This window comes from Cotesia typhae, unplaced genomic scaffold (genome assembly GCF_013202065.1).
Source record: "Cotesia typhae breed Kobodo isofemale line unplaced genomic scaffold, CoteBio_Ctyphae contig_4, whole genome shotgun sequence".
NCBI lineage: Eukaryota > Metazoa > Arthropoda > Insecta > Hymenoptera > Braconidae > Cotesia > Cotesia typhae.
The window spans coordinates 7,671,694-7,697,776 of record NW_027423748.1 but is presented as its reverse complement, the minus strand read 5'-3'; the positions used below and the strand labels follow the sequence as shown (position 1 = coordinate 7,697,776).

The 26,083-nt window shown below is 27.9% G+C and overlaps 3 protein-coding genes and 1 long non-coding RNA gene across 16 annotated transcripts; 1 reads left to right on the top strand and 3 right to left on the bottom strand.

Annotated features, from left to right (window-relative positions):
• Positions 1 to 555: 555 nt before the first annotated feature.
• LOC141527090 (uncharacterized) lies at positions 556 to 12,486 on the bottom strand. 6 transcript variants are annotated; one of them, XR_012479136.1, is made up of 5 exons: positions 12,345 to 12,486; positions 11,995 to 12,235; positions 4,250 to 4,336; positions 3,341 to 3,558; positions 810 to 1,007 (listed from the first exon to the last, which is right to left on the bottom strand). XR_012479136.1 is itself a non-coding variant. In XM_074242376.1 (3 exons), the coding sequence occupies exons 1-3, from the start codon at positions 1,748 to 1,750 to the stop codon at positions 556 to 558; spliced, it is 534 nt and encodes a 177-aa protein (XP_074098477.1). In that variant the 5' UTR covers positions 1,751 to 1,954. The 6 variants fall into 6 exon arrangements, 2 of the variants coding, with proteins under 2 accessions (XP_074098477.1, XP_074098478.1); XR_012479137.1 differs by having other exon boundaries at positions 3,448 to 3,558; XR_012479138.1 differs by lacking the exons at positions 11,995 to 12,235; positions 12,345 to 12,486 and adding an exon at positions 4,519 to 4,658.
• On the top strand, positions 4,374 to 25,948 carry LOC141527088 (cytosolic carboxypeptidase 1). 6 transcript variants are annotated; one of them, XM_074242370.1, is made up of 20 exons: positions 5,585 to 5,628; positions 7,006 to 7,133; positions 7,545 to 7,690; positions 8,500 to 8,582; positions 8,676 to 8,784; positions 8,856 to 8,998; positions 9,065 to 9,209; positions 9,490 to 9,621; positions 9,702 to 9,845; positions 10,354 to 10,525; positions 10,633 to 10,702; positions 10,812 to 11,026; positions 11,716 to 12,358; positions 12,442 to 12,954; positions 13,041 to 13,219; positions 24,107 to 24,359; positions 24,569 to 24,693; positions 24,999 to 25,151; positions 25,346 to 25,485; positions 25,719 to 25,948. In XM_074242370.1, the coding sequence occupies exons 2-19, from the start codon at positions 7,048 to 7,050 to the stop codon at positions 25,482 to 25,484; spliced, it is 3,450 nt and encodes a 1,149-aa protein (XP_074098471.1). In that variant the 5' UTR covers positions 5,585 to 5,628; positions 7,006 to 7,047; the 3' UTR covers position 25,485; positions 25,719 to 25,948. The 6 variants fall into 6 exon arrangements, with proteins under 6 accessions (XP_074098473.1, XP_074098471.1, XP_074098472.1 ...); XM_074242371.1 differs by lacking the exon at positions 5,585 to 5,628 and adding an exon at positions 6,209 to 6,346; XM_074242372.1 differs by lacking the exons at positions 5,585 to 5,628; positions 7,006 to 7,133 and adding an exon at positions 4,374 to 4,702.
• Nw (narrow) lies at positions 13,742 to 19,436 on the bottom strand. 3 transcript variants are annotated; one of them, XM_074242201.1, is made up of 5 exons: positions 19,054 to 19,436; positions 18,537 to 18,907; positions 16,657 to 17,014; positions 16,398 to 16,553; positions 13,742 to 15,034 (listed from the first exon to the last, which is right to left on the bottom strand). In XM_074242201.1, exons 2-5 carry the CDS (start codon positions 18,580 to 18,582, stop codon positions 14,299 to 14,301), a joined length of 1,296 nt encoding a protein of 431 aa, XP_074098302.1. In that variant the 5' UTR covers positions 18,583 to 18,907; positions 19,054 to 19,436; the 3' UTR covers positions 13,742 to 14,298. The 3 variants fall into 3 exon arrangements, with proteins under 3 accessions (XP_074098302.1, XP_074098303.1, XP_074098304.1); XM_074242203.1 differs by having other exon boundaries at positions 14,896 to 15,034; positions 16,391 to 16,553; positions 18,537 to 19,436; XM_074242202.1 differs by lacking the exons at positions 18,537 to 18,907; positions 19,054 to 19,436 and having other exon boundaries at positions 16,391 to 16,553; positions 16,657 to 16,796.
• On the bottom strand, positions 21,141 to 23,350 carry LOC141527469 (uncharacterized). The gene is made up of 5 exons (XR_012479204.1): positions 23,102 to 23,350; positions 22,782 to 23,008; positions 22,360 to 22,701; positions 21,956 to 22,275; positions 21,141 to 21,875 (listed from the first exon to the last, which is right to left on the bottom strand). It is a non-coding gene; the product is annotated as an uncharacterized LOC141527469 (long non-coding RNA).
• Positions 25,949 to 26,083: the final 135 nt, after the last annotated feature.

Sequence of the window (26,083 nt, the reverse complement as noted above, 5' to 3'; positions counted from 1 at the left end):
GACAATGGTGCTGCTAAGTTATCTCTTTGACGTTTGGGTAATAGCAATTAATTATGACTTCGGTATAAGTAATCATACTTTTATTAATTGTTCTTTCATAATCTTCTCGATAATAGAATTTTTTTTTTTTTTTGCTTTTTAATCTTGACAGTGACCAAGGACATTATTTTTAATTTTATTCATAATCTTTACTGTTGTTTTGGAGTAGAAATCATAAATTCAAATGAATAAATTCGACTTCATTAAATTGCAAATTTAATTTTTTGTTTCAGATAAGTATTAAAATTATTACGCACAGAATTTTAGTAAAATTAAAAATAAAATAATATTTACTTGTAATTTTATCAAAATAAAACTTAAAAATAAATCCCACAAATTTCTTCAATATTAAAAATTATCTCTTAATTTCGGAGCAGCGAACTTAATACTGATAAGAGCGATTAATCATTTATTATGTCTAGCTTAAAAATAAATAAATAATTATTAAAAATAAGTAAGCAGTTATTGTAATAAATATAAAAAATTATTTTATTAAAATTACATTATTTAAAAAAATTAGATAGATTCTATGACGACAGAATCGTCTTCTGAATTTTCATTGCTGTTGTTGGAATTCATCTCGAGATTAGGGTCAACTTTTTCGTCGAGCTTTTCAATCCCGTCATCGTCGAACGGTCGCTGAGTTGTTGTAGAAATCGGCTGCTGAGGGACGTAGCTTGGCTCTTGAGGAACATAACTTGGTTGTTGAGGAACATAATGCGGAATAAATGGCTGGACATTTGTGAATACCTGCTATTTTATAAAACAAATTGAAACATTTTGATGAGCTTTCAGTAGTTGTATTTATAATAATAATAATACTAATAAGAATAAATTTTTACCGGGCTTAATTGGAATCCATAATTATAAAGAGGAGATCCGTAGTAATTGAATGATGATGTTACGTAGGCATCACTCGGATTACCGTAAGGATAATTTAGGACTGGATATGATTTCTGTGGATCAACCTGTAATTAATAATAATAAGATTATTAAGAGTAAATATTTCTTTTAAATTAATAATAGAAATTTTATTTTACAAAGGTTTTTTATTGAAACAATGAAAAATTTATTTTTGATTGTTTATTGAGAAGAATATGTTAAAAATTTTTAATTTAAAAATGAAAAATTATTTTTAATAATTTTAATTTTATTGTAAAATTATTTTTTAATATTTCACTTTAAATATAAATTATTTAAAAAAAATTTTTTTTTTAGTTTCAAGTATTTCTTCGTTACAAACAATTAAAAAAATTTCATTGTTTTTTAAAAAATTATTTTACAGTTTAATTTTAATCTGTCATTGCAAAAAAAAATTTTTTTAATCAAAATAATTCTTAAAATTAATAATTAAAATGTTATTTTACAAATCTTTTTAATGTAAAGTTATTATTTAATATTAAAGTTTAAATATACATTTTTTTTATTAATTTACGTTGAAAAATGATTTAAAATTTGTCTTATATCAACAATAAAAAAAAGAGAATTTTCATTGTTTCTTTGATCGTTTATTAAAAAAAAAAAAAAAAATTAATCTCACTTGCAAATAATTGTAAAGAAACAGTCGTGGTTGATGGGGATAAAGAGGCGACTGCATATAATTAGCCGATTCAATACTAAAATCATTGAGTTTGGTTTGAATTTTCAGCATTGATTCCATGGGGATCACCGCGGCTCCACAAACTCCGACGAATAGTAGCAGAGCAATCATTTTAAAAATTAAAAAACAACTGATTTGTAAATAAAAACTTTTTCCCCTTATAATTAAATAAAAAAATAAAGAAATTATTTTAAAAATCACTACTCTATATCGAGTAACTATCCTCACTAACCAGATTTCAGTCTCGCCCACGAGTTTATATATTCTCTCTTAGGCCCGAATCCGTCCCCACCCGTTCTTATATTTTTTTAGTCTCAACTTTTAAAACCACCAAAGAGTGTTTTATATATTGTAGTGAACTGACATATATGAGGCCCAATAACACTTGCGAACAATAAAAATAAATAAAGCAGCGAGACAACGAGAGAGACGAAACTGAAGAAAATATATAATTAAAAAAATATTACGAAAGCTGTAAGCTGTAAGATTACCTTAACAAACTGGGAATTGCATTAATTCAATACTCGGCTTTGAATATTATCTGTATGTAATTTAATTTAATATCCCAGTAGATCTCGATATGAATCAAAATTATTTAATAACACCCCATCGGGCACGCTAGGCGGTCGTTAATTAATTTTTTATGACAATCTGGTCATTATCAATCTGATACTCGGTAAATGTAATTTAACTTAAAAAAATAACTAAATTTAAGATAAGTTAAATATAAAACATTATTTACAATTACCCCCAATCGGTCAAGGTTGGCTTAACTCGACTTTTAATATAATTACCAAACGAAATAAATTTTCACACAAACTCGAAGGCGAAACTTGCAGCGTCGTTTGATACTAAAAGTTTCATTCCACGTATACTCTGCTAATAAACATACACACCTTTTCTCATTAGAGCCAAAAATACCGAGTTATTTTGTTGTAATTGTTCGTAGAAAATCTAATTAATTAAAGCTTTAACAATTGTTTATTGCTTATCCTGAGCTTTAATGCCAGAAATATTATTTTCACGTGAGCTTTTTCAATTAAAACTTTTCTTATTTGTTTCTATTTAAATCAAATTATTAAAAAAGCTTCATGTGTATTGATAGCTTCAACAATCGCTGAACTTTTAAACTTTTGTATGTCAATCTTGATAATTCCCACCTGAATTTCAAGAAAAAATTACGCTATTAATATCTTCTATCAAAAAAAATTTTTTTTTCTTATTTCTTTTTATACTAGACCATTAAATACCACTTAAATAATTAATTATTACATATTGATTGACCTAAAAGACTATTGCAAGGTTACAATTAGTGGTTGATTAATTAACGACTTATTTCAAAGGGCATAAAGACTATTTTTTCAGTCTAAAAATATTTTGTTGTAAAAATATATGCGCGTTTATATATTAATCAATAATTTGACAGAATTTATAGAATTATATTTTTGAATGAAATAAAAATCCTTTTATTTCTTCAATAACTGATAAATTATAAAATTAAGCTTAATAAATAATTTTATAACACTGAAATTAACAGAAATCTTAAAAGTTTTTATGAAAATTATGAAAAAAATTTATTAAAAAAATTTTACATGCAGAAAATATTTTTTTTTTTTTCCAAAAAAAAAATTTTCAAACATCTGGCCGATTTTAGTATCACATAATTGTACATAAATATATATAAATGATAAAAATATTTACATTAATCAAAATAATCTTCTCAATTAAAATATTCAAGTTGAAAGCCGCAATTTACTTAGATTGCGTTGCTACTATACAAAATAATCATATTTTCTTAATAAACAAACCAAAAATAATTTAATCCTTTATCTGTGCCAAATTTCACAACTGGTTAAATAATCCTCGATAGCAATCTTTTATTTAATTTGGAACTTCCTGGCATCAAAACTGCTCTGAACCTGAAAAAAAAATGAAATTTATTAGAGATGTATTAATAAATAAAACTAAAACTAAATTTAATTGTGAAGAAGCTAAGTGCTTGCATTAAATAGTTGTAAAAATTATTTAGTAATGGGTAATGAAACATTGCAGTGTTCAATGCAGTTTGAGGATAAATTAAGGGCAACGTACCCCGAATTTAAATCACGATAATCCCGTAACGGTACGAAGAACGATCGTGTCTCGAAAAGTTACACTATCCCTGAAGCTTATGAAAATTATATATATATATATTTTTTTTTTTTTTTGTACACATATATATTGTTTGATTGTTGTTATAAAAGGGCGATAAACGTACAATGCCGTGACGAGTTGAGTTTATTCGGTTCTCAGCATTGCACCCGATTCGACACCATATCATTTTTATTATCTTCCCTCTTGTAATAAAATTCAAATCAAATTCAATTTTTTTCTTCAGTCTATTGAACTACAAACGAAATCACTTAACTTTCGATTTTTTTTTTATTTTTAATTTTTAATAAAAATTCAAACAATTTTAACTTTTATTAATAACACGGTAAATTTAATTAATTTATTATTCAATTTCATAATTATAATCAATAATTAGTAATTAGACTCTGTTAATATCAAAGTTTAATGCGTATTTTTAGTGAACAAAAAGAAGAAATTAATTGCAAATTCAAACCATACCGCCGTAGGTGATGAATCAATACTTGGAATGAGTGCATTGTAGTGACTGGGGTTGTAGATACTTTCTCGCGAATAAAACAATTTATTCTGTAAATAAATAGTGTAATTTAATTTTATTTAATTTAATTAATAAATAGCTTGTTGATAGATTTATTGGGTATTGTGTAATGAAGTTAAGACTTGTCATGTTTATCAACAAGTAGTGCTGCTTTTTAAACAAGTCAATGGCTTTCAGTATAACATACACAAGTTTATGTAAAATATTGTACCTGTATACATTTGGACTCGAGGGTGAATAAAGTCAGTCTGTTTCTGTAATCGCTTGACACGACAGTCACGCGATATTTTGTTCGCTCTTGTGTACAACTAAACAAATTTATTTTTTTGTTTTTCTCTGACAAATATCAACCTAATGTCTGACAACTCTAGTGACACTCTTAAATTTATACCAGAGTAAGTAATTTTATTTTCATAAAATTTTTTATGTATTCACTTTTTTTAATTATAAATTTTAATTTTTATGAAAAATTAATGATTAAAATTTTTTTTTTAAATAGATCAGGCATCTAACAATTTTTTTTCTCAATAAATAAATTACTAATTAAATTTTTTTTTAATTAATAATTTTTCATTTAATGTTTTTAAATTTTTACAAAAGAAGAAAAATTTTTTTTTCAATATTTTTTATGATTTTTTTTTTTTATTAAGAAAAATTAAAAAATTATCAGATTTATGTAACATTTAATTATTTTTTTTTATTGAATATTAAAAAAAAAAATCAAAGTTATTTTTTGCAAAATATATTGAGAAATTTTCTTCATAAAAAAATTTAATCAATGACAAATTATTTTTATAAAAATAAATAATAAATCCAAGTCATGTATATTAATACACTTAAATTTTGGCCGCGATAATAATAATAATAATTTAACAGAATTTAAAATCAAAAGATCCTATCAGAATAAAATTTGGCATAAATAATATTTAATGATCGTCATTATTTAAAAAAACATTGAAAACAAAAACAAGAAAACGCAATATAAGATTAAAATAAATAAAATATATATAGAAAAGCATAACCGGGTTCAATGTCTTTAGATTCTTAGATCTCACTGTACCAAAAATAATTATACATTACATAGACTGGAACAAAAAAGCTAAATAAATGAGATGAAAAAAAAAAAAAAAAAAAAAAATAGCCAGAAATTGGAGAATCGTGAGAGGTTTTGGAAAGAACGAGCGTGTTATTAATAGCAATCCCGCGTGTGCACTTGGGATTTAAACATAGTTTTGGCTGAAGAAAACGTCAAACCGACTTGAAAAGTCATTCGGCGCGTTTCGTTTCTCGTTTTTACAAATTTTATCTTTTAATAACAGTTGTAAGAGAAAATTTACGCGCTTATTCATTTTTATAAAGATTTTTTGTACTTTTTTAGTGAATTTTGTTACATATATAATTATCATTATTATTATTATTATTATTATTATTATTATTATTATTATTATTATTATTATTATTATTATTATTATTATTATTATTATTATTATTATTATTATTATTATTATTATTATTATTATTATTATTATTATTATTATTATTATTATTATTATTATTATTATTATTATTATTATTATTATTATTATTATTATTATTATTATTATTATTATTATTATTATTATTATTATTATTATTATTATTATTATTATTATTATTATTATTATTATTATTATTATTATTATTATTATTATTATTATTATTATTATTATTATTATTATTATTATTATTATTATTATTATTATTATTATTATTATTATTATTATTATTATTATTATTATTATTATTATTATTATTATTATTATTATTATTATTATTATTATTATTATTATTATTATTATTATTATTATTATTATTATTATTATTATTATTATTATTATTATATGAATGATAAGTTATGAAGTTGTGTATTGAGTAATTATAAAACTATTTCCATGCGTTCCTTTAACCCACATTATTTGCAAGGTGGTTCCGTGTGAATATTTTTAGATTCGGCGTTTAAGTATCAACGCAAGAATAATTAAAAATATATTTTTTTTTATGTACATAAACATTTTCGTAAATAGTTTAGATTTAAATATAATAAAAAGCCAATTTTTAAAAGTTTTTCTTATTTTATTAGCTTCTTTTTGATTATTTAAATAAATATCATTAAACTGAAGAAACATTTTTTAAAAATTGCGCTCTTATTATAATTCTTACAAAACATAAAAATTAAATTGTTGAATTTTAATTATTATCAATAATTAATAAACATTATTTAAAAAAAGACAAAATTTTGAAGAAAGAAAAAAAAAGTAATGAAATTTAAATAGATAAAATTATTGTTAGAATTTATTAAAATTTTTTTTGTATCAATTATTTGTTTTACAAAATTTTAAATGATAAATGTTTTTAAATTATTAATTTACAAATTATGACTGTCAAAATTAAAAAAATTAAATTATAAACTGGTTGATTTTTATTACATTAAAAATACTTTACACCAATACTTAAATTATTTAAAATAATAATAATAATAACATTGATAAGAAAGTTATATTTAAAATCGAGCCGCGAATAAAACCGTTTTACAAAACCGATAATTTCCAATTTAAAAAAAATTAACACGTATATTCATACCGTCATACTCAATTAACGTAAATTTCAACATTTTCATTTCACGAAACATGAAATTTTATTATTATACTCGAAAATAAAGATAAACACGGAATTGTTAATTGGAGCGAAAATCTTATTGACCATGAAAAAATCGAGAGTTGATGACAAGGAGAACCACTGGGTTGAGGATAATAAATTGGATAAGTTATTATCTCACAATGATCAAATGTAATTGCATTTTTTTAAATCATTTTAAATTTGTAACTTTAAATTATTCTGATCAATATCAATTATTTTAAGCGTCTAACAATTCAAAAAAATTTTATTTATTACCCGAATAAAATAAAATAGTCCACTTTATTTATATTTGATCTCAATAAATTGTTAAATAAAAGAGACATTGACATTAGAATTTATTTTATAAACGGAACAACTTCTGTTACTGTTTCTGTAACTGACAGATTCACCCTTTGGTGGTCTGCCAAGTTCAAACAATTAATTGCCGTATTTCATAGAGCCCCATTAACCAAATGTCGTCATTTATTTTATTACTTTTATTTCTTCTTCTATTATATTCATTAAATTAATACCTTCAAATGTCCATAACCCAACAAAAATTAAAGCTCTCATATTTTTTAGAGACATGTCAGCGATAAATAAAATAGAAGATACTATGAATGAAGCATTGATTGAAAAGCTGAGACAATGTTTACCAAAGCATCAGGAAAATTCAGAGAATATAAAAAGTTTGCTGGCTAAGCTTTATACTCGCATTACTTCTTCAGGTAATGATAATTTATTGTCAACAAGCTTTTTATCACTTATATATTCGATATTAATTACAAAAGACAGTTGACTTGTTAGGACGCTAATGTCTGACGACAGTAGTTGATAATTCATTTGTGTTATTTATATATAACATGTTATGTTACAATAAAACTAAAAAACAGACTAATAAAATACTCAAAATTTACTGAGAAATTACGTAAATTATTTTGAAGGAAGCTAATGGTGAAGAGTTTGGCATTAATCCAATTCTTTTGATTGTTAAAAAAAAATATTTCAAGTAAATTTTAAGACATTTTTATTCAATAAAATTTTTTTCACTTTACATTAATTTAAGGATCTATTTTTTTTTTTTTAATAAAATAATTAAATAAAGTTTTGCTTTATTAAATAATGGCTTTTGTTAAATTTCACTGTACTTTTTTAACTATTGACATTTTTAAAGATACAAGCTCATCCCGATGTTACACTCATCAAGAGCTTTCATTTGAGTACCCACATGAATTTTGATATATTTTTCATATATATGTATATATAATATATATAAATATATGAAAAATTGATGTGGGTACTCAAATGAAAGGTCTCGATGAGTGTAATATCGGAGTGAGCTTATATCATCAAAAATGTCAATGGTTCACAAAATACAAGGTTATTTCTTAATTATGTGACAAATTCAAGTCAAGACCTTTGCAATGACACTAAATTTCACTAAAAAAAAAAAACCGATTTTATCATATGACTATTTTTGAAACAAAATTTTTCTTATTCTCTTAATAATATAAATTAATTATTGTTACGATTCCAGATCGAAAAATTCGAGAACGTACACTGGAAACATTTTGGAGCAAAGAGTACAATGTTATAGAAATATTTATGGTGTTACTGGAGGTAATTTTTAAAATGAGATTTATTATCTCAATTAGTAACTCCTTTTTAGTAAAAATTAATCACTAATAAATTAACATGATTTTTGTTCGATAGGCTTGTAGAGATAATGCGGTGTGTTGTAACATTACTGGAATATTGCATGAATGTATAGCACCTCGGCAATCCAAGGTGAAATTAAAAGGAGCCAAAAATAAGCACTCGAGTAAGATTTATTATTTAGTTTATTATCTATTGAATTGGCTCTTTATATTTATGAGTGTTATTTTTCATTAGAAAACGCCAGCCGTACAACCATTGCTCAATTAATCCAGTTTGGTGGGACCCAAGTCTTCTTAAAACTCTTGATAAATTCACAGAGAAGCGATAACACCATGTCGGAAGTATTAGTTCATGAAATTCTCTGGATACTAAGTCAGGTTAATTATTAATTACTATTTTTAATAATTTTAATAATAATAGTAATACTTTAAACTAATTAACAGATCGCTCAAAAAGACGTCAAATTTCCATTAAAAGTAAGACTTTTAAACGTCACCAAAGTGTTCCACTCTTTACTCAAACATCATTATAACGATGCTCGACTTCTTCTTCCACTTCTTCTTATTCTGAAAAGTATTGCTAAAAATAGTAAGTTTCATAAAACTTATCTTTAATAAAAATTTATGAAATTAAAGTTGGCAGTCACTTGACAATTTTTTTTTTTTTTTTTTTTTTTTTTTTAACAAACAAATTTGTTCAAAAAAAATTTTTTAAAAATTGCATTAATAATTTTTTAAAATTTCTACTTGTCAATTTTTTTTTTTAATTTTTTTTTGCAATAGTTTATTTATTAAAAAACTTTTTAAAATGATCAAATATCTGCAAAATTAATTTTCATAAAAAATCTTAATAAAATTTTAAATTTCAGCATTTGCAGTTCAAATTCTTATGAAAGACGGAATAGCGTCAACCTTCGAAAAAACTTTTGTCGGTATCGGATACACACCCAACTTAAAACTAAAAGTTTTATTAGAATGCCTGAAACATTTCACAAGCAATCGTAATTACAAAGTTTTATCACAAAAATTTATTAATCGCTTTAAGTAATGTATTACCTCAAATAATTTATTGTTCTTAAAGGAGTTTGCTGCGCGAAATTTGTGAAAGGAAATTTAGTGCACATGCTGATGCGCGTTTTCGATCGCTGGGACAGGTGGGACGGACAACTGAGACAAAAAGTCGCAAACTACGGACTTTGCACTCTCCATCACTTGTGTCTGATAAGTAAGCATTGGATTAACAATATAATTTGATTTTAAAAAATGATATTCCATCATCGTTTTTGTAAGGGAGTGGCCAAAAAAAAAAAAAAATAATTTTTATTATCATTTATATTTCATCTCCGGTATTAGATGCATCAACCCGGGTATGTTTGGAGCTAGTTGATGCTTTGAATAATTCATAATACCTTTGTTCGTCGTATCAAAACCCCTGTATGCCTTTAAACACTTACATTTATAATACATAACACAAAACATCTAAATTCAACATTAACCACCGAGCTTAAAAAGTATCTTCATTTTATTTCTAACAATAAAATGTTTTGATCTTTGTCAGCATGTTATTTTATTTTTGCCCTTGACTAAAAAAAATTTCATGCTGACTCAGCTATGTAGAACCAGTTATTGTCACTGCTATTTAATCTACCATAAATCTATTTGTAAGTCAAATTAACAATACAATAAATTTATATATATAGATTTCTGAATATTACTCATGATTTATGATCTAGAATCCGGGAGAAGAGCACTGAAAGCCAACAATGGTCTGCAGCAACTTTACCGCTTCTGCAGTAATTGTCCCGAAACAAAAGCCTACGACTTTTTGTTTTCACGTATCTGTGGAATTATAAGCCAGTGTTTAGAGAAGAAAGATCTGCCAGTACCTGAAATGTCACCTGCTAAGTACGATATTAATCAAATAAATGTAGCAATAGCAACAAATTAGCACGATGCGTGCAGAGCATCCAATTAAATTTATTATATATTCAAATATTTGACATCTAATCTAGGTTCAATCTACCAAATTGTAATGGGAAAAGAGCCAACAGTGTCGACAGTTGCAGTGACGTTGAAAGTCAGGTTCGCATATTTTTTTTTTTTTTTTTTTTTTCCCAGTTAATCCAATAACACGTATCAAAATCAGAAATTTAAATTCCTATTTATTTGATTAATAATTTTATCGCTGTAGGTTAATTCTGTTGGGCGAGTTTGCAGTGACGCAGACTCAGTTGATGACGACGATGATGATAATGATGATGATGATGAGGATGATGATAGCGGAGATCAGAGTGCCTTGAAAATAGATAAAAATAAATTGGAACAATTTAATGATATCAATGTTGACGAGGGGCAATATTTTGCTAGTGTTATTACATCTCAACGGACTATTGAAGATCTTCTTGGGTAAATATATTTAGTTTTATTTTTTAGTAGTAAATAAATTGCACGTCTCATAACGCGAAGCGTTTGAGTAGTGCTTTACTCTCACTTTCTCAAGATCAAGCAATTATCTAGGCTTAAATTGCTTTTATACGATTTTTTTGTACTTTGAGTATTAAATGTAATTTAATTTAAAAAAAAAAAAAAAATGAACAAATTCATGTTTTTGGGTCAAATTTTTAATTTATTTTTTTTTTATGTTTTTAATATTTTTTTTTTTTTTTTTTAAAGTACACGGAAAGAACAAGATGACACTGGATATCATCCCAGATTATACTCAGTGATATCTATGGTGAAAAAAAATTTCAGATAGTAGCTAGTATAATCCAGATTATACTGGGTGATATCTGGATTATACTCATTGCAATCTGGATTATACTAGTTACTATGTGAAATTTTTTTTACTCAATATAATCTGGGATGATATCCAGTGTCATCTTGTTCTTTCCGTGTACATGAAAAAACGAACAATTAAAAAAAATTTGATCAATTTGATTAAAAAAAAAAGTTTGGAAAATCCAAAAGTGCACGACTCATAATGCTTATTTAATTATGAAATATTAATAAAATAAAGAATTTGAAAAAAAAAATATAAAATAGCACGATAATGCGCAAACGCTTCTTTTTTTTTTAAATATTTTATATTTTTTTAGGTATAATGTTCTTTTTAGAGAACTAGGTAACTTAAAAACCCAATTACAAATGGAAAGTCTATCAAATTCAGAAGAAAACATTGAGCCTGTAATGAGTAAAGAAACAAAATGTACAAGCTTATTAAATCATGTTACCAAATTCTGGGATTTAAGTAATTTGACAGGTGTTTATACGCACATGACAGATGAAGAAGTTTTACCGTACAGTGGATATTCGAGAATATTGCGTATTTTGGACAACATCCCGTTCAACACACAAGACAAATCAGTTTATTGTACCTGTGCCAGTCGTGTAAGAAGTGTAATATCTTTTGTGAAGGTTGCGTATCCCGATCTTATAGGTGGCTGTTGTCGTGGAAATCCCGAGCCACTAAATGACAAAGATAGAAAAGTTTGCCGAGCTAAGTTGTTAAACAGCGTAGACCGTGGACTTCGACCAAACTTGCTCACTCAGGAAGTGGTTTTTGACCTGGATGCCCTGGCGATGACTTGCCAAACCTCTGGAGGAGCATCTGAAAGACTGACGGATAGATTGGTTTTGAGTAATTCTGATGAATCACGAATCGGTAATCGTTGCGTCGATACTAAGAGTTTATTATTCGAATCTAGGTTCGAAAGTGGCAACTTACGAAAAGCTATTCAGGTAATATTACTTTTTTTTTTTTTTTTTTTTTTTTAAAGTTAACTCTATAAAATGCTAACCAATACTGATATTAAGTATCACAGATAGGTCCAAGAGAGTACGATTTAATTCTGACACCAGACGTGAACAGTGGATCGAGACACCAGTGGTTTTACTTCGAAGTTTCCAACATGGAAACAAACATTCCTTATACTTTTAATATTGTCAACTGCGAAAAAGCCAATTCGCAGTTCAACTTCGGCATGAAGCCAATATTATTTAGTGTTATAGAAGCACAATTAGGCAGACCAGGCTGGGTGAGAACTGGCACTGATATCTGCTACTACAAAAATTGCTACAGGAGACCTTGTCGTGGGAAAAATTATCTGACCACTTCTTTTAATGTTATCTTCCCTCATTCGTACGATATTTGTTACCTGGCCTACCACTTCCCGTACACCTACAGCCAGTTAATGACCCACATATGGAGGTGGTCACGACGACTCGAAAAAGAGCCGATTTATTTTTCCGCAGAGATGCTTTGCAATACTTTGAATAATAATGATTGTCCGCTGTTGACAATAACTTCTCCAGAATCAACGGCAAATCCAATTAGTGTGAGTATTTTTATCCTTAAATTGAATAAATAAATAAATTAATTAATTATCACAAAAATAAAAATAAAATATTGTTTTTATTGCAGAAAAGAAAAGTTATTTTTTTAACATCACGGGTTCATCCTGGCGAGAGTAATTCATCCTGGATTATTCACGGTACTTTGGAAACTCTTCTTGGAGATAGTACTTACGCTAAGGGTCTTCGGGATGATTATATTTTCAAAATAATACCTATGCTGAACATAGAAGGTGTTATCAACGGTTGGTGAGTAAATATTTAGTACATTATTTTAATAAGATAAATAATTATAAGTAGAAAACTAATTATTAAATCACTCAACTGGATAAATAATTTTTTTCCATAAAATATTAATAAGAATATCGCATTACACATGCCACAAGGGCCCATAAAAATTCTGTTTTTTTTTTTTCAAGTCCAAAAAAATTTTTTTTTTTGGAACCGACGTATTTTTGTATGAAACGTGTAGAAATACAAAAAAAAATTTTTTCTTCAAACTAAAAATTTATTTTTAACTTAGAAAAAAAAAACAGAATTTTTATTATACGCCCTTATAACATCCAAAGTGGGTTCCAGGAGCAATAAGGGTGTATAAAATTTTTTTTTTAGCATTTATCTCCGCTTCGGACAAAACTACGTCGATTCCCGAAAAAAAAATTTTTATACGCCCTTATGGCATCTGGAAAGCGATACAATTAAAGTTAATGTAAACAATTAAAATTAAATAAAGCTTTTTAGGTCGGTCACTAAATAAAAAACACCAATCAATCATACGAAATAGTTCTTCATTCTCGCTCAATTATTACAATATCAATGGCATATATATAAAAAAAATTAGTGATGTAAATTATTACAACTCAATTTAATTCAATTCTAATAATGAATACGAGTGGATGACGTAAACATTGCCGTAGACAACAGCGTGATCAATTATTTTCGATATTTAAATCCGTACAACGTTTCGTCTTGCACTCGTATTCGAGTGATGACATCAGCGGACATCCCTTGGCCCATCACCTACGAAGCTATATGCTTTCTCAAGTCCTCTGATGTCATTTTACTGGAATATTATCATTAAATTTTAATAATAATAATAATATTAATATTTAATTTTTATTACATCTATATCTATTAACTAATTACGAATTTATTTGAGTCGATAAGTTGATCTTATTAATGCCGCACTATTATCCCTCACGACTCTGTTGTGTATAATTATTAATTACTCAATTAATAACTCAACAAATTTAGTTTGAATAATAAAAAACGGAAGATGTTTATCATAAAATGCTAAATACTTAAAAAATAATTACTTTATTGGTGGATTACTTGGACGGAGGGTCTAATACTTTTCCGTTGGAGCGGACTTTAATGTTGTACCTATAAGCCGGTTCGGCATCGGGTAAAATAGTGCTTAAGTCTTCCTCTTGATCCTTCAACACATCACCACTGCCGCTGTTGGTGTTATCAGGGGCGTCATTTGCGTAATCCTGGTCACTGTCGTACGGACCGATAGTTTTTGACTCGAGCGCGTTGTCAGGTTGACTCGCGGTCTTGTCGTAGGTCGGCGACTGCTGACTAGCTCGCTGGAGTGATCTGATTTCGTGAGTCTCCAATCCGGCGAATACAGTATCGGTGCGGGATTTAATCGCCGGATTTCCAGTGAATAAACTCGTTATGTCAGGAATGTCCTCGGTTCTGCTGCGCTCCTTGATAACGTCTTCACGAGATTGAGTTTTGGTCAAAGGATCTGAGGAAGCGGTACTTATTAGTCGACCTACTACTGGATCCTCGGGTAGAGTTAACGTGTCAGGTGAATTTGAACTTTCTTCTATTTCTTCTTTATGGCTGTCGTTATCATTATTGTCGTTATTGCTATTGTTAGTGATATTGCTGTCGTAAATTTCAGTCTGATGCTCCTGGTTTGTGTTATCCTCGGGCTCATCTTCTACATTCTTATCCACGTCTGTTGTCTCGGTCTCCAATTTGTCCGCATTATCGTCGTTACTGTCGGTGTCCGGCAATGCTGTGGTCGTCGTCGATGAATATGGTCTACGATTTCTGTAACAAATGCACCAGCAATAAATGCCGTCGCAAATATTCAGACAGTGGTATTACTTATTATCGTTAGCAAGACTAACAATAAAAAATTTTTATTTTAAATAATAAGCATCCGCGTTTTAGATTTTAAAAGCGGTCTTTTTTTATTCATAATTTAAAAGAAAAATTAAATATTCTTTTAAATTTAATAAAAATACAAAGTAATCTTTTTTTTTTTTAAATCAAATATCTTTTAGTTTGTTATTTTACTTCGTCAAAAAAAAAAAAAAAAAAATAATAAATAAAAAGAAGTTTATTTTCAATCTTACACGGAAAAAAGAACAATGGAAAAATTATATTAAGTGTCCCGTCGTATTTGAAACTAGAAAAATTACAGTTCAAAATAATATTTTTCTAAATTCAAACTTTTAATATTAATTTTCAGAGTTTTCAATGTAATTTTTACGTTTTATAATGTAACTCTTAAAAAATTTGTAATAATTACAATCCGAAACTGTAATTTTTCCAGTTTTTAATACGAAGCGCCACGTTAAATTACGGCTGCCCAATTTTAAAACACAGTAACTGCAAAATTTTAATACCTGATTTTTTTTAGTATTGCTGCATTTCTTATAACTTTTAGACCTTAATTTAAAATATTTTTTCTTAAAAATAAGTACATTCTACTCATAAATCAAATTTTCTATCAATTTAGCGCGCAAACTTTTTTTTAATAAGAAAAATTTTTAAAAATCTCAAAATTGTCAGTTACTGTGTTTTGAAATTAAGCAGCCGATTATATAATGTAATTTTTCTTTTTTCCGTGATACAATTGAAATTTTCCAAAAAATTATAATTTATTTAATTTGCTGATTTACTTTTTAAAATTTTTTCTTGAAGTAAAAGAATAATTTAAAACCCAAACAGTAAAAAAAAATATTTCTTACTTTAAATTATTAACTATTGCAGTATATGTTTGATTGTATTGTTAACTAATAATAAGTTAGTTTGTTAATAAAACTACAACTAAATTAAAAAAAAAAAAAAAAGCGAATTGTTAATATTTTGTTAATAATTAAACGTTGATGAAAAGTGCGCACCACTGTGATTATTCAGAAGCCTCCAACTACTTTATTTACGAGGAATTATTTAAAATATCTATGTTAAAACTAAATAATAATAAAACAGTTAATGCTAAATAAATACCAAAAAAAAAAATGAATGATTAATTAGAATTATAAATAATAAAAGTGATAATACTACTCAAGAACTTAAGTGGTACTTGTGCCCCATAAATTATTATTACGATTATCTATAAATAAAAAATAAAAATAAAGAGGCGCGCGACTTTTCATGTAACGTGGTTAAATGTCTCACCTCTTACCCCTGAGTTGCCGAAACCGGTATGCTTCCGTAGTTGTAATAATAACATCGTGTCTGCTCGCAAATGAAATCCTTAACACGAGTACAATCTTGAGCATCCCAAGCTAATGACGGCGCTACCATTGCTACACAACCATCTGAACTTCCACTATCTCCACTAAAATAATATTTTAATTAATATCATCATCATTATAATTATTTTATAACTTATCAGTCTTATCATAGAATGATTAGGTAATTTAATTTAATTAAACAATTACCTTTCACGTGCTACCCTTTGTGGTTCAGTGCCAGGTGGGACATCGACAGCGCGATTTCCAGTACGTCTCAACATGTAATCAAAAGTCGCGTTGAATGGCAATCCTGAGCTCATCCATAAGAACATATCCGTTCCCAATTTATTACCCGACGTCCAAAAGTCGTATTTAGTGTAACCGGCATTTTTCAAGTACTGTGTCATGGTATCGGCTTTTTCTTTAGTTTCAAAAGACGCCAATTGAAGGCCCAGAGAACGGCAATATTGATAGGCCAAAAAGTAATTTAATTCTGGGCTGTACGGGTTCATCCTCGAGACAAAGTATTGCACTCCATCGAGTTGTATTGTCGTTATCCTCTGACCTGAAAGAATTAATATATTTTTTAACATAAAAAATTCGACCGATATTTTATAAAAAAAAATTTTCTAAAAAAATTTGGTAATTATTTGCAAGTGGGGTCTTTTACCATTTTCATTTTCATTTTTTTTAACGAAATTTCTATTTGATTTTATTGATGTATTTTTTTTTTTTTTTTTTGAAAAATACATAAAAAATAAAAAAAATTTAATTATCACAATTTTAACAAATTTTCAAAAAAATTTATAAATTTTTTAAAAAGTTGTGATATTAAACTTTTTTTTTTTTTTTTTTTTTTTTTTTTAATTGTTCGGTTTTTTTTATGTACTTTTTAAAAAAATATATATTAAAAACATAAAAAAAGAAAAAAAAATAGAAATTTTATACAAAAATATGAGACCCAAAATTTTTTCCAACTTTTGAAAGCAAAAAAGCTATCGAAATTTTTTTTTTCCTTTTTTATCACAAATAGTGGACCCCAATTGTAAATAATTACCAAAAATTTTTTCAAGTGTCCCATTTACACCGGATACCCTGTTACAATTGAAAATTCTTTTCTAGAATTTTCAATAAAAAAGAAATTTTCCAAGGGGGCCGTCGAAATATTATAATTACATTATATGAATGAATGAATGAATGGAAAAAATTTGTCAGGCTTTTTTGGTGATCGTTCCCACCCGTTAAAAAAAATTCATTGAACCTTAATAACTTATGCATAATGCATTATATTTTTTTATGTATATATATTTAAAACGCACGTGGAATGTTTGGGTAGGTGTGGGTGAAGGTATGCACATGTAGTCTTTAGATATTAATATATTATGTACACATACATATAAAGGTTCCATTTCGTCTCGGCACGTTTCTTTCAGCCGCTTCCGAGCTAACGCGTATCCGTTAAATAAAATATATCGGCAAATACTTGTACGTGACAAATTATTTCATGAATAAATAATTATGCACAAATGTCAGCAACTACATTACCGTTATGCTTAAATTTTGACCGGTGTATTAAAAAAAATTTAGATACGAATATATTTCAATCATTTAATATATGGTTCAGTGAACCCGTTGATTAAATTAACTCATAAATTATCGTAGATTAAAATTAAATAGAAAAAAATTTTTATAGTCAAATGGACCGTAGTAATAAAAAAAAATTTTTTTTTAAATAAAATTGAAAATTAAAAAAAAAAAATGCGGGTATTTCTATGCCGGCTAAAGATAAACTTGCAGGTGGGAAATGACCTGCAGACCTTGAGACATGTTGAGTACGTAATATATGCAAGATGCAACCGATTGTCTACTTCACGCTGGTTCGTCTGATGATCTCTGATCAACTTGAAGATAAATCACCGGTATCTTCTTGATCATTTATCAATTAAATGCAAGTGTCTAATGATAAATGATCTTCTTGTTTGAAATTACGGAGCCGTTAAAAAAATTAAAAAATAAAATAAAATTGGATCTAAAAAATTGGAGTAAAATTTGGTGATAATGATAATTGATAATGAATTAAAAATTACCTGAGGCAATGAATGTTGTGATGAGTAGCAACAGTACGATTTTCATGTTGCTCGCGTACAATATTATTGCTTCCGTTACACGTTTAGTTACGTTTAAAAAAAACCGGATGTCAGTGTTAGGGTCGCGTTCTCGGACTGGCCTCGCGCAGCCTCGTGAGCTCCCTTAAGAGTCTTCTGACGATGGGTATTCTGGCATGGAGGGGGATCGTTGTTGAAGATGATTCACTGAAAGGAGACCGACAGACCGTCGACTGTATATATCCCGACACCTATATATCCATCTCAACTGCCGGGAGATACACCATACAATACAGCCAGAGATAGAGAGTTACTCCAAACACACTGCTGGCACACACCAGAAATCACCAAAACTGAAAACAGAAAATAAGATAAAATACAATTAAAATAAATTGGAAGCCGGTGAGTAAATAAAATAACGATTTTTAATAAAAAAAAATGGTTTTTGAGAGCTTTGCAGACACTAAAGAAGAATACTAAGCGAGACTTAGTGACTTACCGGCATAGCAGACTTATCCTGAGCTTGGATTCCAACCGGACTCTTGTTGAGTCGTAGTCTGGACAAACAACAGCAGAAACCCAGCCGGGTAAAAATAAAATAATAAAGTTATTTAAATAAATAAAAAAATCTCAAAGCAAAACTAATCATTCTCTGAGTTCCAACTCGACACTCAGCACGTCCGAGTGGAGGTTTTATGGCTCTGGACTCCAAATAAAAAAGAAAAGACGTGATATATTTACCTGGATACAACGAAATCCGTCTCGTTACCGAGAATTCCTGGGGACTTTACTCTTAAACAGGAATCGTTAGTTTATTTTTAGTTGGTCTAGTTTATTTTATTTTATTCTATTTTATTTAATTATATTTTATTTTTAGATCCTGGATCTAAAGAACGCCAGCTATAATCCAATATATAAAAGCGGAATTCTATTTACAAGGCCACTGTAAGACCAATAATCTACTAGTTGTGCTATGTATAGCACATAGAAGTTGAGAGTTTATAAGTTGAGTCGGTGGAGTAGTATAGAGTGTGCCGATCCCGTGGGAATGTAAGCGCATGAAGATTGTTACGATAAGCCATCAGAGAGATCAAATGGAAGTATAACTTGGATACAAGTCATGTAGCAGAGGTATAAACGTTGGTTGCGCTTCAGGCTCTCCTCTTCTTCTTCTTCTTCGTCTCCTGTACCATACCCTCAACTGGGTATAATAAGTAAAGAGAACTAAACAGGCGATCCTCCTTCGCATCAATCGTCTCATCCTTTATTTCTCTCTCAATCTTATATTACCTGGGGCCTACTACTGATGGTGATGCTGCTGCTGCTGCATTATTCGCCTTCAGCTCATTTTTCAGTCTCTCCTTACATTAACAACATCAGTTCTTCTCTTATACTTATACTATAAACTGTATAGCATTCAGCTCCAGGCAGTTGAGTTGGATCACTGACTAGAAGCCACTTTTCAGCGTCCAAGTCTAACCAACAGCAACATTTTTTCCTTAAACTATTTTTTTTTATTTTATTTAAGTTTATATATATTTAGTCTTTACTTTTTTGCGATCCAACGTATCTTTTTTGCTGGCAGCCTCTTCAGTCCAGCAAAAATAAAAGCTATTCACGCTACTAAAGGATTCGTGATGCTGGACTATGCTACGGCTGCATGTTTTGTGGTGGTTTGATGGGAAGAAACAAGAGTAAGAAGAAACTGAGGCTCTGAGGAGAATGAGGATGAGAAAACGAAAGGGCTTATAGTGGTAGGAAGCTAAGGTAAGGAAGAGAAGAAGAAAATGAAGATGAGAAGAAGAAGAAGAAGAAAAAGGTTGAGGGAGGCTGACTTAAGAGAAGAAACACCGGCAGGTCTATTTCAAGATACACAGGGGGAACTCCGTGTACGAACCGCCACCACTCAGGAGGTCTCGATTCTAGTCCGCGAACCGTCATGGACGAGACCACAAGGGTCTACCCTCACACCGGGACCTTCGACATTCTTCAACAATTTTTTGTTTTATTTTTTACACCTACGATGAATCGCTGAGAATACTTTAGGATCCTATTTATATAATTATTTATTCAATTATTATATAACTTAGTAGCTATTATTTAGTTTTTTTTTACATAAATATATTTGTTTGTTTTTACAAACAAGATATTTTACTATTATTTATTTATTGACTTTAATTATTGACTCAAAGGGATTTATAAGGAATATGTTTATATTCGAAGGTCATCTTCTTGAGTTGCTATTTATTTTATTTTATTTTATTTTAAGATTTAAAAAAAAACATCCATAGAGTCTATGGGTCATTAAAATGATCATTCACGAGATCGTATTTCAACGCGCAGATCCAGATTTTTTTGGTCGTTTATCATCGGAAAGTATAGAGAGTCGGCGTGCTTGTATATAGAATTTTAATATAGCGAACCTGTAAATTATCCGTTAATTTATTCGATCATTTATATATATATATATATATATATATATATATATATATATATATATATATATATATATATATATATATATATATATTTTAAAACGTTTAATTTTTGCAAAAAGGTTTTTTACTAGACAATTTAATATTAAGGGCTTATATTAATTTTATACATACTCATATTTATTATTATTTTTTTTTATAATTCCAAGAAGCTAGCGATGGTAATATCTGCTAACAAACCCGTCTCCGTACCGTCAATACAAGCATAACTAACTCAACTTGACATAACTTGTAAAAAAATATTTTTAAAAACGTCAAAACAAATTTAAAAACAAAAAAAAAATTTTTAAATAATTATTATTTAAATTCCAAAGACTTTTAAATCTTTGTTTCTATTATAAAAATGAATAATAAAAGAATTTTGTATTAAAATGTCCTCGATCTTCGCGTAAATCTTAACGCATAATTTAAAATACTTTAACACACGCAAACTTTATGTTACCCCTTCATTATATCACCTAGAGGGGCTTTAGTGACGTTATTATTATTTTTAAAATTTATAATCATTTTTTTTATTCTTATTACTTATTTTCCGTATCTCTTATGTCAGGCAAAGTGAGAAGAAGCTTTGTCAGTGGCTGAAGATTTAAAAATAAATAAAGTTTTATAAAAAAAAAAATTCTCAATAATCTTCACGCGATATCCTAAGGCTAGTTTAAACTCTAATAAAGCCACAACGCACACTTGTGTCTGTATATTTGCCCGCATTTTATTCAAAAGCTTATTTTTAGCCAGTTATCTCTCGTAGATTGTTATTCCAAACATAAATAAATCAAATCTCGTGGTAGTTCTTCTCTTCCTCAATAAGACAAAGTTAATTTCATAACTAAAAAAATTTAAAAAAAATGAGTATGTAATATATAATACGAGAATAAAAATAATAAATCTATTACATTACATTCTTACTTTTTAGGAGTTAAAAAAAAAAAAAAAAAAAAAAAAAAACATGAAAGATATCTTTAGTCTTAAATCGCAATTCATTTCTTCTTTCGAACAAAGCAGTCCAATCCAGCGAATAGCCAACGTGCTTTGTACTGCACGACTCGAACAGTACAAACAACCAACAACCAGAGAAAGAAGTTGGCGGTCAAGGTTTCTTACATTAAAGTCATTGACATCGTACAGCATTTACGCCAGGATCTCTTTAGTCTTTAATCTTTTGAACTATTACACCACACCAGTCTACGTTTTTTGTTTTAACTCCGGACGCTTTTACTTCTTTGATGCTGAAAAAAAAAAAAAAAAAAAAAAAAAAAAATTAACAACATCTCGCTAATACCAGTTAAATTTAAACTCTAAAGTTATAGTACCGGTATCGAAGCATCCTGCGCTATTATTGTTGAAATGAGTTTTCCTGTGAAGAAATTCTTCCTGTAATATTATCTATGTACCTTACCATACACCGAGTCAACCAGCCGACAGTACAAGTAAATTATAAATAAATAAATAAATAAATATATAAAGAATAAAAAGATAAAAATATAAAACAGCAAAAAGCCTTGGTTGGATTGGACCGAGCCAAGTACCAAGTACCAAGAGCATTGACTCTGCTTCAACTCGCCAGCAGCTAAATCAATTTTCCACTCGACTCCTATCCTCAACGTTTTATTCCCTTATTCTTTAGCCCATTAGTTTGTCCATTCCAGATAGCACTTGAACATTAATTATTACTGTAGTTACTTACATCTATCTATCTATCTATCAATCACTGTAAAAATCTATATACAAATACCTGTAGCTCATCAGCTTGATTCGTGTGAATATTATTATTTATGATAATGGCATCTATCATACAATATTGCATCAAAATTAATTTTATTAATCTCAGCAGCGTATATTTAACGAGCTAATAGATCTTGACAATCATCAGGATGCCTTGCCAAGATGAGAACATAATTTACTCTAGACTCTCTAGACTTTATTGACTCTTGGACTGATGGGTAATCGCTGAAGCAGCTCCTATAAAATATACACCCATGGCTTAGACGATAGTTACCTTGAAATTATTATACTTTATATACTACATTACATATTATATTTTTAAAATCTTACCGATATAAATATATTGCTATGCGACGCAGGAAGATCATTTCCTTTGAGTACGACTTCCGGCCGCCGGAAACGTCTTTCTAACTGCGACTGAATCCTTAAATGATGTCTCACTGATCCGTTGAATGATTCAATAATTAAAACTATTATTGAAATTTTTTTTTTCTAACTTTTACTATCATCATCTTCTTCATACGTCTATTCATTTATTTATATGACACTGAAGGTTGAGAGACAATCTTATGATAATTTTTAGAATTTTTTTAATAAAAAAATTTTATTTAAAAATTTCATCTTTAGAAGCTCTGAAAAATTATAAATTAAATTTTTATAAATAATTTTCTATGCTTACACGGAAAGAATAAAATTACACTGCATATCTTCCCATATTATACTCAGTGTAATCTTTGGTGAAAAAAAATTTCAGATAATATCAATTATAATCCAGATTATACTAAATTATTTTTGTATTATACTCAGTGTAATTTCCGATTTAACCAAGTAATTTTTTTGGTTATACCGCGTAAGATTACACTGGATACAATCCGAAAAAATATCCCATATAATTTGAATTATATACTCAGTATGATCTTGGATTATATAATTTTTCCGATAATTTAGGATTGAAAAATTTTGGTAAATATTTTCAAGTGTTGTCATCATTTTTATTTTTATTTTTTTGAACGAAATTTAAATTTGATTTTATTAATATATATAAAAAAAAAAAAAAATGCACAATTAAAAAAAAAAAAATTGATTACCACAATTTTCACAAATTTAACAAATTTTCAAAAAAATTTATAAATTAAAAAATAAAAAAATTGAATATGATAATTTTTGAAAAAATGATATAATCCAAGATTCTACTGAGTCTGCTAAGTATCTTCAATCTCATATTTATTTATTTGAATATATTTAATTTATTTGAAAAAAATAAAAACCACAAGTTAAAATAGCTTTGAAGCAACCAAAGATAAAATTAAACTCACAATTATTTTATTTTCTCAGCAACCGGTATGGACTTACTAACGAGGATCTTAATCGACGTTGGAGTAACCCGAACCGTGTATTACACCCCGTAATTTACCATGCAAAAGGTCTTATGGAGTATTGTAGCAGGGTGTTACACCGTCCAATTCATGTCTTCGTTGATTACCACGGACACTCCCGGAGGAAAAATGTTTTTCTTTTTGGTTGCTCAAGGTCGGGTTCATGGAGCGCCGCTGATCGCGACAAACCTGATCAGCCTGCACAGTATTTGGTAATTATTTATTTTATCTATTCTTCACTACAGAAGTTTATTACTTACCTATATAATACTAAAGTTTATATATATATCCCGGTTTTTCTTTATCACAACCAAAACTGGGTATAACAAACTCACTGACTTTGTTGTTTATATCCAGTGGATAAGAAGTAATGTATGTATGAAATAAAAAAGTAATATATTTAATGGTTTTGTTATTTTAGATGCTTCCAAGACTCATGCAGAAAACATCGCCTGCTTTTGCACTGCCTCTGTGTTCATTCAAGGTCGAAAGGAACAAGGAATCCACGGCCAGGGTTGCCATATGGCGCCAGCTCGGCGTAGCCAGGTGAAGTATATTTCTTCTTTTTTTTTTTTTTTTATTTATCATTTAATTGTATCAATATTCTTCATTGGTTTATTTATTTCTTCTTTTTTTTTTTTTATTTATCATTTAATTGTATCAATATTCTTCATTAGTTTATTTATTTCTTCTTTAAAATTTATCTCTGTTATATAATAATCAATGAACTTTTAAATAATTTCACTTAATTTAATTAATTCCAAGCTTGATGAAAAATTTACAGCTAATTTAAATTTATCGATAGATTATTGGTTGGTTAATTGTTTGATTGAATTTAATTGATTAATTAGAAGTTACACAATGGAGAGTAGCTTTTGTGGATGCGATCAAGGGCCTCTAGCTGGATTACACTTGGACACTGTCCACTTGAGAAACGTAGGTCGGGATTTTTGCCAAGCACTGGCTTTTCTCAAGGACATCAATGATAATTGGATTCTTGACAAGTATGTAATTTTGTTTTATTTATTACTTATCATACCTGGTCATTTAATGATCAATATTACTGAGGATTAACATTAATAAAATAAATTATTATAAATATAAGGATTCACTAATTTAGAACATTGTAAATATATTTAATTATGTAATTGATATTGTAACGAGTTTTTTTATTAAAATTTTAAAATAAATCCAATAGATCGACGAATAATCAAGAAGATTGCTGTCCGCTTGAATGTGTAAGAAAAAAATGTAAAAGACCTAAGTGTATTCAAGATAAACACGCGAGCCAACATATCAATGCGATTAGAAGAAATTCTATGATTGCCGGCAATTAAGGCGAGAATTATCATGCGTGATTTTTAATTAAAAGACTATTAATACACTAAAATAAATAATAAACAATGCATGTTATTTTTGTGATAATTTATAGGATAAATTTAATTTATTTCACGCTTATAACGAACGTCTGATTGGCGATTTTTTTTATAAAATTAACATTTTTTTATTAATTACTTGAGAAGAAATTATAATTTGATATAAATAAAATTTGATTTTTTTTTAATTTACAGATTTATTGCCGATGAATGTAACGAAGAAAACACTAATGACTTATCATCGACATGTGACTCTGAAGATTCAAGTTCCGCAGATTGAATAATATTTATTGTTCTAATAAATTTATTCACTTAATTTATTAAAAATTATTTGGTAAATTAAATATCAAAATAAAAAATTGATCTCTTTGAAGCTTTAAAAATAATAATAATAAATATTATATGTTAATTATAATTATAATATATATTTATCAGGTCTACAAGTAAATTACATTATAATTGACTTAAAAAAATTACTCTGATGGCTTACAAACTTTATCTTCCAGACAAATATCATAGCAACATTTTGAATTAGTGTCACAATGATTATCGTGCTCGCA

Bases quoted from the DNA above. Each gene is read 5' to 3' on its own strand.
- LOC141527088 (XM_074242370.1), top strand. From the start codon at position 7,048: ATGAAAAAATCGAGAGTTGATGACAAGGAGAACCACTGGGTTGAGGAT. The intron at 7,134-7,544 runs GTAATTGCATTT...CATATTTTTTAG, and splicing joins TTATCTCACAATGATCAAAT to AGACATGTCAGCGATAAATA. The intron at 9,210-9,489 runs GTAAGTTTCATA...TTTAAATTTCAG, and splicing joins GAAAAGTATTGCTAAAAATA to CATTTGCAGTTCAAATTCTT.
- LOC141527090 (XM_074242376.1), bottom strand. From the start codon at position 1,750: ATGATTGCTCTGCTACTATTCGTCGGAGTTTGTGGAGCCGCGGTGATC. The intron at 1,008-1,579 runs GTGAGATTAATT...TATTAATTACAG, and splicing joins TTCTTTACAATTATTTGCAA to GTTGATCCACAGAAATCATA. The intron at 793-881 runs GTAAAAATTTAT...TTTATAAAATAG, and splicing joins ATGGATTCCAATTAAGCCCG to CAGGTATTCACAAATGTCCA.
- Nw (XM_074242201.1), bottom strand. From the start codon at position 18,582: ATGAAAATCGTACTGTTGCTACTCATCACAACATTCATTGCCTCAG. The intron at 17,015-18,536 runs GTAATTTTTAAT...TAATTCTTTCAG, and splicing joins CACAACATTCATTGCCTCAG to GTCAGAGGATAACGACAATA. The intron at 15,035-16,397 runs GTAAGAGGTGAG...CATTTGTTACAG, and splicing joins CCGGTTTCGGCAACTCAGGG to AAATCGTAGACCATATTCAT.